The following is a 13,793-nucleotide window of genomic DNA, read 5'->3' on the forward strand; positions in this document are numbered from 1 at the left end:
TTAAAAATATTTCAAAATTGGCACCTACACATGAATTGGCATATACTCTCCCCTTTGCAAATCTGTGTCATCTTGGATGCTGTTCCAGTGGCCACTCTAGAGCAAGCCTTACATGGTTTCATAAATGAGAACAGGACCTCACTTTTGCCCTGGGCCTTTTGTGCTTTTAAAGGAGAAGGCTCAGCCAGAGCTCCCCTGTTGGGACCATGCCACACCTTGCAGATCTGTCTTCAAGAGGCTGAAGCACCACCAGTACAATGGCTGTGCCTTTAGGAGGTTGTCTCGTGGAGCCAACATTGAACAAACAGCAACTGGCTATAATAAATCCCTCCAACATGCAGGGACACGTGAATGATCTGCTCTCGCCTTCCTCCTCCCTTGTCTATTTTTTTGTAATGATCTAGAACCAAGGAAGGGAATCTTGAAATTGTCAAATCATGGATCTGCTATGTAGAAAAGTGGAAAGGGATTGAGAAAGGAGAGAACGAGTGGAGGTTTGTAGAACTTAGTATCTTCCCTTCTCATTTCAGCTGTAGTGGAGCCTGGTCCATTGGGGCAGGTGTGGCACCGCCCCTCCAACCTCAGTCTGCTGTCACCTACCTGCCTGCCTTATTTACCACCAGTCCAGTTGGCAGCACTGCCTGCCAGTGTCCTCCCCCTCCTCCTTAGGCTCAGTACTGCCCTTGTTGAACAAAGCAAGGAGGATGGGAACAAAGCTAGAATGAGTTGACTCCGCCTAACATTGGCTCTGGTGCCATCTATAGTTGGGCCTCCTGCCTTCTGCCCTACCAGCTCCAATGGCCAGCCATGGCCACTGACTTCAGGCATGCCTTTTTCCTAGGGCTGGGGGGGGGGGGGAGAGAGAGATGGAAGATGACATAGGTGATACAAAAGTGGGATGGAGGGAGGGACCCAGAGGGAGAGGGAGAGAGAGTGGTCCAGGGGAATATGGGTGGGGCAGCTAAAAAAAGGAAGAAGTAGCTGATATAGCCTCTCTAGGCCCACGGTTCAATTGTCCATATGCTGGGACCTGGCCCTTTCTTTTAAAATCCCTCCTTTGGAAAAAAAGAAAAGCACAAAGTATTCTGTGAATTCCGGAAAACTACACCTCCTAATGACCCCGTAAGTTTGTCTTTCTTTGAAAACCTATTTCCGAACTGTTAGCATACTTTTAATGGTTTGTCTGTGTGTTTTTTAAATTATTTGGCAAAAAGTCTCATTATTATTATTATTATTATTATTATTATTATTATTATTAATTATTATTCGTATTTTTGGACCTCTGCAAATACTATATACATTCACATTAAAGGTACAACGTTTCTGCCCTGAGCCCATGGCTGGGCAGCCTCCGTGAGGGTCCCCCGCCCTCCGTCCCTACAGCCGTGCCATTTCCCCCCATATTGCACTACCGTCCTCAGCGCTTTGTACAACGATGCATGAAATGTGACAAATCGACATTGTCTCCTCCTCCTCCATCATATCTAAGGACAAGCATCTGTTGGTTTCCTCCCAGAAATAATTGTAAACCTAGTGGGAATGGAAGACGAAAAGAGGCCTGAGGTGGGGTGGGGAGAGCAAAAACATACCAAGAGAAAGGGGGTAAGGGAAAAAGAAAGGGGGGGGGGCAAATATGTTTTTTGTCACAGGACATTTGAAAGATGAGACATGTACACACACACACATAACGAGAAGCCAAGGGGTATCTACAGGCCATGGACGTAGGAGGGAAAATGAAATACTTCCTTCGATTCTTGTGGGTGTTTGGAAGAAGTCAGGATGACAAAACTGCAAAAAGAGACCGCCTGGAGTTTGGGAGGTTACGGAGAGCAGAGAGAGGTAGTGGAGGAAGGGTAGAAGCTCCAGGCGGAAAGCCCTGGGTACAGTTATTTTCTGCTCAAGAACAGGCAGAAGACGATCACAGGTTTTTCTGGAACAGTGCTCTCTCTCTCTGGAACAGGCTGGGTGGGTGTGTAGGTGGCTGTTTATAACTCTTTTTAAAAAAAAAAACAAAAAAGCTCTTTGAGAGAAAAAAAATGCAACAGATTTATAATCCACCAAGGGAGGAGGGGCTTCCAAGAGTCACTTCTGCCTCTTGCACACACACACACACGCAAACACACACTCTCCGCACACACACAAAGTGGTGGATTGAATATAATTTTTTTTTGCTTTTTTTTTTTTTGCTTTATTCTACGAAAATTTCTTTCGATCCCACAGTTGCACGTCTAAGTCCTCCTTCAAAGGGTATACATCAGAACGGTGAAGGTCCAAGTGCATGAAAGCTCCCTCCTCCCACCCCCAACTGCCCACCCCCCTGCCCACCCCCACCCCATCCAAGAACGCAAGGAGTTGAAATGAAACCCAGCAGGAATTGCTGTCGGTCAGAACGGCGCAGTTGGCTCTCTCCGGACCTGCGATGATGCGCATGACTCCTCGGTTCGCAAAAAACCCGCAAAAATAAATAAGAAGCCCCCCAAAAAACGAGGAGAAAGAGGGAAAAGAAGAAGAAACCAACCAACCGAAAACAAAAAAGAAAAAGAAAGAAACTTTGGCAGTGGAAAAAAAGTTTGGATTTTTTTTTTCTGTTTTTGGATTTCCTTTGGAGCAGAGGTGAATCTGGTATCTTCTTGGCTAGCTAGCAAGGTAGTTTACAGGTAAGCTTCCTTCACTTGGTTTTTGTTGGGTTCTTTTTGGATTTTATCTTTTCTTTTCTGTTTTACTTAAAGCCAAAGAGTTTGATGATTTTTTATTGTTTATTTATTTTTATTTTTTTTTACAAAAAAGAAAAAAAAATCTTGCTTTTTGTAACTGAAATCCTTTCTCTTTTCTTTTCTCTTTTTTCCATTTCCCCACCTTCTCCCTCTTCTCCTTTTCAGGGAAGGGGGGGGGGTTGTTTTTGTTTTTTTCCAGTTCCTTCATTTCCTCGAACACATCTCCAGCAGAAGGACGGGCAGAAGCACCTTTTCAGTTCCCTTCTCCCGCCCGCCCCCTTCCAAGTCAAGATGCACGACGCTTGCAGACAAATTCCTCATCCAAAAAAAAAAAAAAGTAATAATCATAATAATAAATTTCCCCAAATCATATTTGTAAGAAGAAGAATTAAAAGCAAAAAAACAAAAACTGACGAGTGAACGGAGAAGGTTGGTATTTGCCTTAACTCCACTTAAAGCCCAGGTTTGAGGATTCGTGAGGATTTCGTGTGAGAGATAGAGGTCGTTTTGGAGGTCAAATACGTGTCAGGTAGCTGAGGGTTTGCATTGAATGCAGTTTTTTTTGTTTTTGTTTTCATTTGGAGAGAAGTGGTAGCAGCAGTGACAGTTGTTGGTCGGCTCCCCGGTTCCCTTTCCCCTTCCGCCCGCCTTAGCGGGACGCCGTGTCCAGAGGAGCCGGCGTGGCTGGTGTGCCGGAACGCGAGGCAGCGGCCGAGCCGGAATCGCTGGGGCTGCCTGCCACGGCTACGCTGGTGATGGAGGTACTCACAGCCACCACGTCTGGCTGAGCCGACGCTACGCCCAGCCCCGAAGAGGCTGCCCCGGCAGAGGCTGGGAGGCCTTGGAGAGTCTGCCCACACACGTGGTGATGCTTCTCCCAATCTTTGTGCTGGCAGAAGGAGCCGCAGTAGCGCGCCGTGTTGCATCCGCTGCAGGTCTCGCTTGCCTTGCGCCCGCAGTTCCAACAGCTCTGCAGGAGAAGGCGAAAGCACACAGATCAGCGCGGACCGAAAGACAAGCGCGGGGCTAAGGGGCTCTCTATACTCTCTTCACCGGGGCCACCGAGCGCAGTCTCTCCCTCTGGCTGCATTCGCACTGGGCTTTGGCTCAGGTCCAGATGGAGCTCAACGTCATACATTTAAGGAATGGAAAGTTAGGGGGGGAGGAAAAAAGGACCGTCCTCACTGTTTCCAGCCCACTACTCTGGTGCCAATATCCACGTTGGGAGAGGGTGTCACTACCTCACTGGAGTCCTCCTGCTGGTTAATGACGGTCAGCGCATCCTCGGAGGCCTGGCGCTTGGCTTCTGCCAGGGCTCGCTCCATCTTGGCTCGCTCCGTCGTGATCAGCTCATGGGCTTTCCTCTCCGCATCGGACACGGCCTTCTGGAGCTCGGACATGGCCTGCCGCTTCACCTCGTTCACAGCTTCTTCTGAAAGGAAGAGCACAGGGCAAGGCAGGAGTCATGTAGGGGGCGCTAAGCAAGGGGCGGCACACTCAGTCTGCAGCCCAGGAACTTCAATGTTGGCGGGCAGCTCGCCGCTCTTCCTTAGACTGGACAGGCCTTCAAACAGAGGGCCGTCCTCAGCAAAGTAGGACACTTGGCTACCATGAGGGGTCCATAACTGAATGCGTCTTTTCATTTAACTTCCAAGGTTGTGTGAATGCTAGGGATAATGACCAGGATCACAATGGGGATCTAGGAACTGATGGATTCGATGATTTCTGGCTCCAGCTATGTAGTGCAGGAGTTAGTTCTGTTCTTAAACTATTTCCTCATTTCCCAAAAAACTCACCAGCTTTCCTCCAGATTTCCTCCGGCATGTAGCCAGACAGGGGTCTGGATACAAACTCGCGGTGAGCATCTGGGAGAAAGACAGATGGAGAAAATGCTGTTAAGAAATGCTAAACATGATTTAAAAGCAAAACAAAACGCGAAAGCCTAGCAACATCCTCAGCAGATCAGTGGTGGGAGAGCTCTGGCCTCTACACTTACCTTCTCGACACCTGATGCCATGTATGGCATCATATGTGGAACAGGTAAAGACACAAGTGGGCCAGTCCCCCCCCAAGCCCTATTGCACTGTGATTTGCAAGCACTAAGAATCAGCTGATCCTTGGGGCTTGCAAAGCTCAGTGCACAGCACTGTGCAAAATGCCAGGTGACTGACAGGCAGGTGGCCCTGTCTATCTGTTACACCTGTCCAGCCAGGGGATGGGGCATGCTTAAGTTATGACTGTGTGTCCAGCTGTTTGGTACAGGACTATCTGCCCCCAAAGCTAATGGTGGATGGAAGCTAGTTTAATGGCAGGGGGCCCCTCTGCCCCTGTGCAAAGTCAGTGGCACAAAATGCCATGCAGTGAGGAAGAGGGATGGCAGGGATTAGTCTAGGAAGCAAGACTGAGAATGTTAGCGGAGTCTTGCTGGAAGAGAGCAAATGAGGACCCAGCTACTCTTGCATCCCACAGTGGCCAGCCATATATGTCCAGGAAGCCCAGTGGCGGGGAGGGAAGGCAACAGCCCTCCCTGAATTCTTTCAATGCCTATCATCTAGTATCGATGAATGGACTCAAATAAAAGAAATATATCCAGAGGCAAACTGCCTCTAAATGTGGAGATTCCATGCAGGCATCATGACTAATAGCCATTGACTACCACGAATTTGCCCAACCCTCTTTTAAAGCCATTTAAGACAGTGGCCACCATCACTGGCCCTTGTGGCAGTGAGTTCCACAAGTTACTTGTGAAGCAGTACTTCCTTTGGTCCACCTGTAACCTCCTCGTTCCTTTCATTGGGTGATCCCCAGATTCCTGTACTGTGACAGAGGGAGAAAAGCTTCTCTCCATCCTCTCTTTCTCCATAGGTTCTCTGTTTGTGATGCAGTCATGACAGATGTTGGAGAGGTTGATTGGAAGCTGAAGGAAACTAGCTCAGGGGCAGAGCACCTGCTTGGCATGCAGAAGGTCCCACGTTCAAATCTATGTCACCTCCAGCTTAAAGGCATCATGTAGCAAGTGATGTGAGTGACTTTTTTAAAAAAACAACAACACCTGAGATCCTGGAGTGCTACTGCCAGTCTGAGCAGGCAGCACTGGACAAGATGGGCAGAGATGGACATAGGAAGCTGTTTTATACCAAGTCAGTTCCTTGCTCCAAATAGCTCAGTGTTGCTGGCACAACTGGCAGCAGCTATTTAGGGTTGCAAGCAGGATTGCTTCCAGACCTACCAGGAGAGGCTGCCAGGGATTGAACCTGGGACCTTCTACATGCCAGGCAGCTGCACTTCCCCTTGACTTGGGGCACTTCCAGCCTGTCGCTGTTTTGGAGGTGGGATTCAATCACATCCCTGCATTTTCAATCTGCACAATTAAAGCTGATTTGCAGCTCCTGCAGAACAAACCCGCTTCCCTCAGAGACTGGACTTTTTGCAACAGGCGGGAAAGGCACCTGGAAGCGTGTGATGAGTCTCGCATTGAGGCCACGTCATCTAGCCTCCCGACAAACAAATAACGGGAAATGCTCATTCATTAGCTAACATCGTGTAGTCGCCCAGCAAAAAACAAACCAGGCCGAATGCTTAGGAGCCCAACCTATCCCTTGCATGGATACCTAGAGGGGACGCCTCGGTGTTGGCAGTGCTATTGTGAGGTCGCGTGGCAGGGCTGGGCCCCTTCTTCATGTCCTCGGCGTCACTGTAGCGACGGATCCAGTGGTTCAGCTCCTCGCGGTCGGCTTCCTGGCAGCGGCGAAGCACGGTGAGCGAGCGGCGGGTCTTCTCCACCATGTCCATGATGCAATTCAGCAGCTGCTGGGTGGAAGGCCACAACATAAGATCTTGGGTAGCCTGGGATGGGGGCACCCTCCATAGCCCTGGCCTGGTGGATCTGCCCAGGCACCATCAACCTCTACAGGCCGTGGTGGCCTACTTTACAGGGTTGCTGTGAGGACGGCAAGAACTAAAACCGCATCCGCAGCATGCATTTAAACCACATTCACACCACTTTCACAGTCATGGCTCCACCCAAAGAACCCTGGAAACCATAGTTTTCTCACCCACAGAGCTACAGTTCCTAGCACCCATGAAAACTATAGTTCTCAGGATACTTTTTTTTGGCAGGGAAGCCATCTGCTTTGCATATAGGTTTGCATACGGGTCACATTCCCCTACCTCCTTTTCCAGATAGCTTTTTTTTTAAAAAAAAAATATTACAATTTCCTTTTGAAAGATCACTTTGATCCTATTTTAAATATGGTGGCCAAGTCGAGTTGCTCCTGCTGTTTCCTCCTTGAAAGTTTATGTTAGGCTGCTGCCGTTTGTTCATTTGTGTGCTATTTTTATTGTCTATTACTGTCTTTTCGCCTGATCTGCTTTATATGTTGCATTTGCTAACAGCTTCTTTATTGCTTGTAGGAGGGCTTATTTCAGTATTTGTTCTGGGCCCCCCACCCAGAACAACACATATAAAAACATAATAAAACATCAAACATTAATAGTAACAATCTGATCCAATATAAAGTCATAATAAGAATTATGACAATATTAATAAACAATAATAATAAACTACTTTAAGACTCAGAAAAGCTGGTATCACTGGATCAAGTTCAGCAGTTTTGCTGAATTAATTAAACTGAATAGTTTTAATTGGATTTTGAATAAATGTGCAATTAATTGTAACTTTTTTGAATTTTACTGTGTTATTATCCTCCTTAGCGGGTCGTGGAAACTGCTATTCTGTTTGGTTTTTTTATAATTTTTTAATTAGTTTTTCACAATTTATATAAACACAAACAATACACAATACAAACAAACAAACACATAAACAAACATGTATAATTTCAAATCCTTTTTTCTTAAACCTTACTTCACCGACTTCCTCATACCTCCCCTTTCTGCATCCCAGTTTCCAAATTTGTTTCAGCAAATCCTCCCCCTTAAGTTTATCTAATTTCCCCTTGTTCTTTTCTTTAACTTAATCTTTTACAGCTGTAGTCCCTTTTTTTCTATAACTTCAACATTTTAGCACTCATTAATTTTACAATATTTCTTAAGATAAATTTTGAATTTCTTCCAATCTTCTTCCGCCGTCTCTTTCCCCTGGTCGGAAACTGCTATTGTGAATAATGCTTTTTATAGGGTGGAGTTGGGGGCCCCAGGGGTGTGTTTGTGAAACCAAGGGGATGGTGGCCTGAGAACGTCTGGGAACCGCTGCTCTAACCACTACACCCCTCCACTGCAGGCAGGTGTGTCTTCCCTGTCACCTGGTTTTCCAGCCAGTGGATGGTACCTGGAAGAGCAAAGCTAACGGGTTCTTTTTGTCAGATGGCCAGCAAATTTTCTCCAAGGCACAGGGACATCTTGCTTGCCTGCCACCCTGGCAAAAGCTAGCAATGAAAAAGTCCAAAGTGCATAAGTGACTGGATGCTGGCCAATACCAAGGGAAGGGTCTTTATCTCTGTGGCCCCTGTGCCAACGCAGCATCCTTCTGGAGCACAGCTGTGTATCAATCACTTCCCTCCCCTAGGGGTTCAGCAGGCAAAACTGTTTTAGTTGCTCAAGCTGTCCTAGGGATATAATTATGCTGCTTTATCACGTGGACGCTGCTCCTCTGCCAATTTCTGTCCGGTTAATTGTTTGGTGTGTTTCATCCCGGTGTTGTCCTAACCTGTCACCAGCCTCCCTAGGGATTGTGTGATCGGAAAGCAAGGGCGTAGGTCTTGACAATCAATATGTTTATTTACAAAGGTCTGTGCTACAGCTTCTGCCCCACACCCAGATTCCATCCCAGCCACCGCAAGCCATGCGGTGGGATTTGGTACATACATTGTTGAGGTGCTTCCATTCCTCGGCCCACTCTCTGTCTGTTAACCTGTGGTCGATGACTTCCTCCTGCCGGGAACTGTGCACAGCTTAAGGGAGAAGAGGAAAATATCACCAATCAGGAAAGGCAGGTGGCACCTTAAACTTTTGGTATCAGGCCCTTGAGAGCAGTTGCAGAGGGGTGGGCCTGGCCACCCCACACGACATGCCCACAACACACCCACACATATAGGGCACACACAGGTAGGGATGGTCCAATATGCCAATTCAGTTTTTCTCTGTTTCTCCCTTTCACAGACCTAAGTTCAGCTCTCTGCTGTTCCACAGTTTGCAATATATTAAAGTTATCACGAAAACTTACCAGCTAGCTAGTGTAAATTTATCCTAGTTCAGAATATACATTTCTGAATGTGGTTTTGCCTAATATGCACAATTTTTGCAAAGGAAAAGGTTATTTCCACTAATGTGTGCATTTATATGCAGACTTTACCCCAGCACATGCATTTCTGTACATGTGGCTCAGCTGGAGAACTGCACTGCAAAATTCAGCTACATTTTGGTCTGCATACTGTTTTAGAAAGTGCAAATTGGGTAGACTTGCCTTTAAATGCAAACTGAATCAAATTTCTCCCCCGTCCTTATCCACGGGGACACAGCAGCTCCTGGGTCCAAGTGCCCCATCTAGGCTCCTCCTCTTTTCTCAGGCATCCAGAGCCTTAAAAGCAGAGTCCTCTGGTTGGCACCTGGTATTTTGATCACTTCTTCAGGAGCAAGCATTGGGGAACATGAAGGTGTTGATCCCCAAAGGGATCTGGCCAGGTTGTTGTCTCCATCCTTTGATTGGCCGAGGGTACTGAAAGACCGGCCTCTGGCTGCCCTCGTTCTCTGCTCTGTGGTTCTTGAGCTTCGATTAGAAATGCCAGCTAACTGCCCACTCTGGCTATCAGCTCAAGACATAAGGCAGGGATGGGATGCTGAGGATTGAACCTGGGTCTTTTTAATGCAAAGCATGCTAATTCCCTTCCACTTGCTAGACCTGTTTCCTCCAAGTCCTTCTGTGGGCTCAGCCTGGCCAGGAATGGATAGCGACACGTACCTTTAAGACCACATCGCTTTAAGGGACATGCATTTACAGTAAATTTGTCTCCCTTTCTGGCTGACACTCTGTGACAGATCCCTCATGCCTCGTCTAAGGATGGAGGAGAATTTCATTTGGTCAAGTTGTTAAGCAAACCAATTTGTACCTCCTGAACTAATGCACAGATCAGAACATCATTACCCTTCAGATTTCACACCCTTCCAAATGTTGCTATACAGTTCTCAGCTGAAAAACATCCCCAAATGCATTTTTAAAAAAATAGTAATATGGATTTTATGGTAAAGTACATTCAGGAATACATACACTGAGATGGATTCAAGATGACCTTAACAGAATAGAGAACTGGATCAAAACTAACACAATGAATTTCAGCAGGGGCAAATGTAAGGTTCTACACTTTAGCAGGAATAGTTAGATGTGCAAATATAGGATGGGGGACACCTGGCTTGATAGCAGTGCATGTGAAAAGGATCTGGGGGGTCTTAGTAGACCACAAACTTAACATGAGTCAACAGTGTGATGCAGCAGCAAAAAAAGCTAACACTATTCTAGGCTGCATCAACAGAAGTAAAGTGTCCAGATCAAGGGAAGTAATAGTACCACTCTGTTTTGTCTTGGTCAGGCCCTCACAGTTTAAGAAGGATATTTAGAAACTGGAATGTGTGCAGAGGAGGGTGGCCAAGATGATGGGGTTTGGAAACAAAGTCTTAGGAACAGTCAAATGAGTTGACTGTTTAGCTTGGAGAAAAGAAGACTGAGAGATGATAGGATAGCCATCTTTGGTGATCACTCGTAGCCAAGTAAGATTGTCTTCCATGAACATGGTCTTAACACTGAGTCCGTAAGTGACTGTGGAGGCCAATTCTGGATCCACACATCCTTCCACAGTGGGGACATAGGTTTCTGGATGGGAGTTGATCATGGTGAGGGTTTGCCAAACGAGGCTTCCTCTCAATACGTATCTCCCTTTCGTCCTGAGTTCAAGTGTCTTCAAAGTCCATGACACCTTTGGTAAAGGCTGTTCCCCACTTGGAGCATTCACAGGCCATTGTTTCCCAGTTGTCAGTGTTTATACTACATTTTTAAAGATTTGCCTTGAGAGAGTCCTTAAACCTCTTTAGTTGACCACCAGCATTACGCTTTCCATTTATAAGTTTGGAATAGAGTAGTTGCTTTGGAAGATGACAATCAGGCATCTGAACAACATGACCAGTCCAATGAAGTTCAAGTTGAAGAATCATTGCTTCAACACTGGTGATCTTTGCTTCTTCCAGTACACTGGCATTAGTTTGCCTGCCTTCCCAAGTGATGTGTAAAATGGTTTGGAGACACCGTTGATGGAACCTTTCAAGGAGTTGGAGATGGCGTTTATAAGTGGTCCATGTTTCACAAGCATACAGTAAGGCTGGTAGTACAATAGCTTTGTAAACAAGAATGTTGGTTTCCCTGTGAAAGTCTTGGTCCTCAAACAACACTCTGCACTTCGATGCTGGTTTTCGGCATCAATGTCGGCCCTTGTGGAAAGATAACAGCCCAGGTAGCAGAAGCAATTGACACTTTCCAACGTTACACCATTGAGTTGGATCTGTGGTGCTACAGAGGGGTTGTTTTGTGCTTGTTGGTGCAGCACTTTGGTTATTTGGATGTTAAGCAATAGGTCAAGCTTTCTGTAAGCTTCTGTGAAGATATTTAGAATGGTTTGGAGGTCATCCTCTGAGTGTGCGCACAGTACGTTGTCATCAGCATACTGAAGCTCTATGACAGAAGTTATGGTAACCATACTCTTTGCATTCAGCCTACTCAAATTAAAGAGCTTTTCATCTGTCCGATATATGATTTCTACTCCGGTGGGGAGTTTCCCTTCGACAAAGTGTAGGATAATGGTGATGAAAATAATAAATAGAGTTGGGACGATAACACAACCCTGTTTAACACCTGATCCCACTGTGAATGGTTCACTTTGAGAGCCATTGTTATCTGCGATTGTTGCTGTCATATTATCATGGAGGAGCCGAAGGATGTTCACAAATTTATCTGGGCAGCCAATTTTAAAGAAGGACAGTCCACAGGGCATTAAGATTTACTGTGTCAAAGGCCTTAGTCAGGTCAATAAACACCATATACAGGGGTTGGTTTTGCTCTCTGCATTTTTCTTGAAGCTGTCGAGAGGTGAAAATCATGTCCACTGTCCCCCTAGAAGGTCAAAAACCATTTTGGGATTCAGGAAGGGTAGCCTCAGATATTGTTAGGAGATGGTCTGCTAAGATCCTTGCAAGAATTTTGCCGGCTGCAGCTACTGAAGGGCTGTCTGAACCTTGTTTTCTGCTCCTACGGAGGGTAGGACCTGAACCAATGGATTCAAATTACAAAGATAGGAGATTCCAACTAAACATTAGGAACAACTTTCTGATGGTAAGAGCTGTTTGGCAGTGGGATGGACTACTTCGTAAAGGAGTGGACTCTCCTTCATTGGAGGTTTTTAAGCATTGTTTGTATGTCATGTAATGTCATTGAGATTCCTGCACTGCAGGGGGTTGGACTAGATGGCCCTTTGATCCCCATCCAACTCTACAATTCTATGATTCTGTGAGTTAAAATAAGTTTGCAAATACATTTTCTGTGGTAAAATTAAAAAAGATATTGGTAAAATAAATTTCTTTTTGAACGGTTAATAATAATAACAAACAGATAACTGTGAAAACTGGATGGGATGGGCACAGAACAGAAACAGGCAGCTCCTCCCATCCACCCCCATGCCACTTACCAGCTTGCCGGTGGCGTTCCCTCAGCTCCCGAGGGTCAGGGTGCCGGTAGGCGTCCCGGTAGTGGTGTGCTATGGCCATGTCCTCGAGGCGGTAGTGCTGGGGAGGGGGAGGCGTAGGGTGGGGCAGCCCATTGGGCTGGTGGCTGATCCCATTGCTGGGACTGTAGCGCTGGGCGGGGCTCATCGTGCATGGCCTTTTGGTGAGGTGTTCTGGGTGCAGAGGGTCACGGTCCAAGCCATTGTCTTTGGTCCTGTCCCGGAAAGAGGGTGGAGCGTCAAACGGCTTTTACAGAACCAAGCCAACCTTAACCAATAGTTCAGAATAGTAGCAGCAGGGACAGAACTAACAGTCAGTCCTCAAGAGCCAGGCCCACTTTTTGAAAGGAGCACAGTCCGGGTCTATGGATATAGCACCTTCCTTTGGAGCAAGAACAGCCAACCTGGTGCCCTGTGCTAATGTGGTTAGGGGACTACAACTCCCATTATCCACAGCCATTGACCAAGCTGCCTGGGGCTGATGGGAGTTGGAGTCCCACAATATTTGGAGAAAAGCATGCTGCCTTTTCTTGCCCCAGAGTCAAAGTTGAGGATGCTGTGGAACAAGACTCCCATTAGGTTGGGGGGAAAAAGGTGTCCCATCCTTGCTGTAATCTAGAGGGCACCAGACTGGCAAAGCCTGAGCCAAAGGCACAAAAGAGTGGTTTCCTGCATTTTGCATTTCTTGCTCCAAGCTGCCTTGGAGATCCTTTGATCGAAAGGCAGCCTGCAAAACGTTCCCAATAAATAAGAATTTGTTGGGGCCAAGCCTCCACCCAGCCTAGCACACCAACTCTGGCCAATCCCACCCCCTGGCTTTTTACCCACAGAGGCCTGTACCTGTCTGGTGTCCTTCTTTTGCCCCCCTCGTTGACCTCCAAGAGCAGCTCTGAGGAGTCGATGGGGGAGGAGGCGTTGGCGTCCAGGAGGAGCTGCTCGTGCTGCGCCAGGTATTGTGCAGGCGTCTGCTTGGCCATGCGGGCGCAGTGGAGGAGCTCGCGCTGCAGCAAAGGCAAGTTGGCCTGGAAAGAGGGCAGAAGGTGGAGAAGGTGAGCAGCGCTCTCCTTAAGAAGGAAAAAGAACAACAGGCTGTGGTTTCGGTATAAGCAACTATAGCCTGGCCTGGATACTGAACGACAGGGCTTGGCATTTTTTTCAGCAGGGGGCCAGTCCACCTTCTCTGTCATGAATTTGTCCAGTCCTCTTTTAAAGTGGGAGGTCATCAATGTCTCCCGGAGGAATGAGCTCCACAGTTTTAACCATGCCCTGCGTGAATAAATACTTTCTTTCACCTATCCAGAATTCTCTAACATTCAGCTTCATTGGATGTCCACTAGAGAGAGAGAGAGAGAGAGAGAGA

The 13,793-nt window shown here is 46.9% G+C and overlaps 1 protein-coding gene across 6 annotated transcripts in view; it reads right to left on the reverse strand.

Annotated features, from left to right (window-relative positions):
- Positions 1 to 2,737: 2,737 nt before the first annotated feature.
- CBFA2T3 (CBFA2/RUNX1 partner transcriptional co-repressor 3) overlaps positions 2,738 to 13,793 on the reverse strand; it is a 67,333-nt gene continuing 56,277 nt past the window's right edge. For 3 of the 6 annotated variants that reach the window (XM_081201183.1, XM_081201180.1, XM_081201185.1), the window contains 7 exons: positions 13,274 to 13,455; positions 12,398 to 12,648; positions 8,538 to 8,623; positions 6,326 to 6,524; positions 4,511 to 4,579; positions 3,956 to 4,146; positions 2,738 to 3,684 (listed from right to left, as the gene is read on the reverse strand). In XM_081201183.1, the coding sequence (XP_081057309.1) occupies positions 3,364 to 3,684; positions 3,956 to 4,146; positions 4,511 to 4,579; positions 6,326 to 6,524; positions 8,538 to 8,623; positions 12,398 to 12,648; positions 13,274 to 13,455 (1,299 nt within the window). In that variant the 3' untranslated portion in view covers positions 2,738 to 3,363. The remainder of the gene's footprint in view (positions 3,685 to 3,955; positions 4,147 to 4,510; positions 4,580 to 6,325; positions 6,525 to 8,537; positions 8,624 to 12,397; positions 12,649 to 13,273; positions 13,456 to 13,793) is intronic. The other 3 variants (XM_081201184.1, XM_081201181.1, XM_081201182.1) reach the window with 2 other exon arrangements.

The sequence above is a fragment of the Podarcis bocagei genome (genome assembly GCF_964188305.1).
Source record: "Podarcis bocagei genome assembly, chromosome: 7".
NCBI lineage: Eukaryota > Metazoa > Chordata > Lepidosauria > Squamata > Lacertidae > Podarcis > Podarcis bocagei.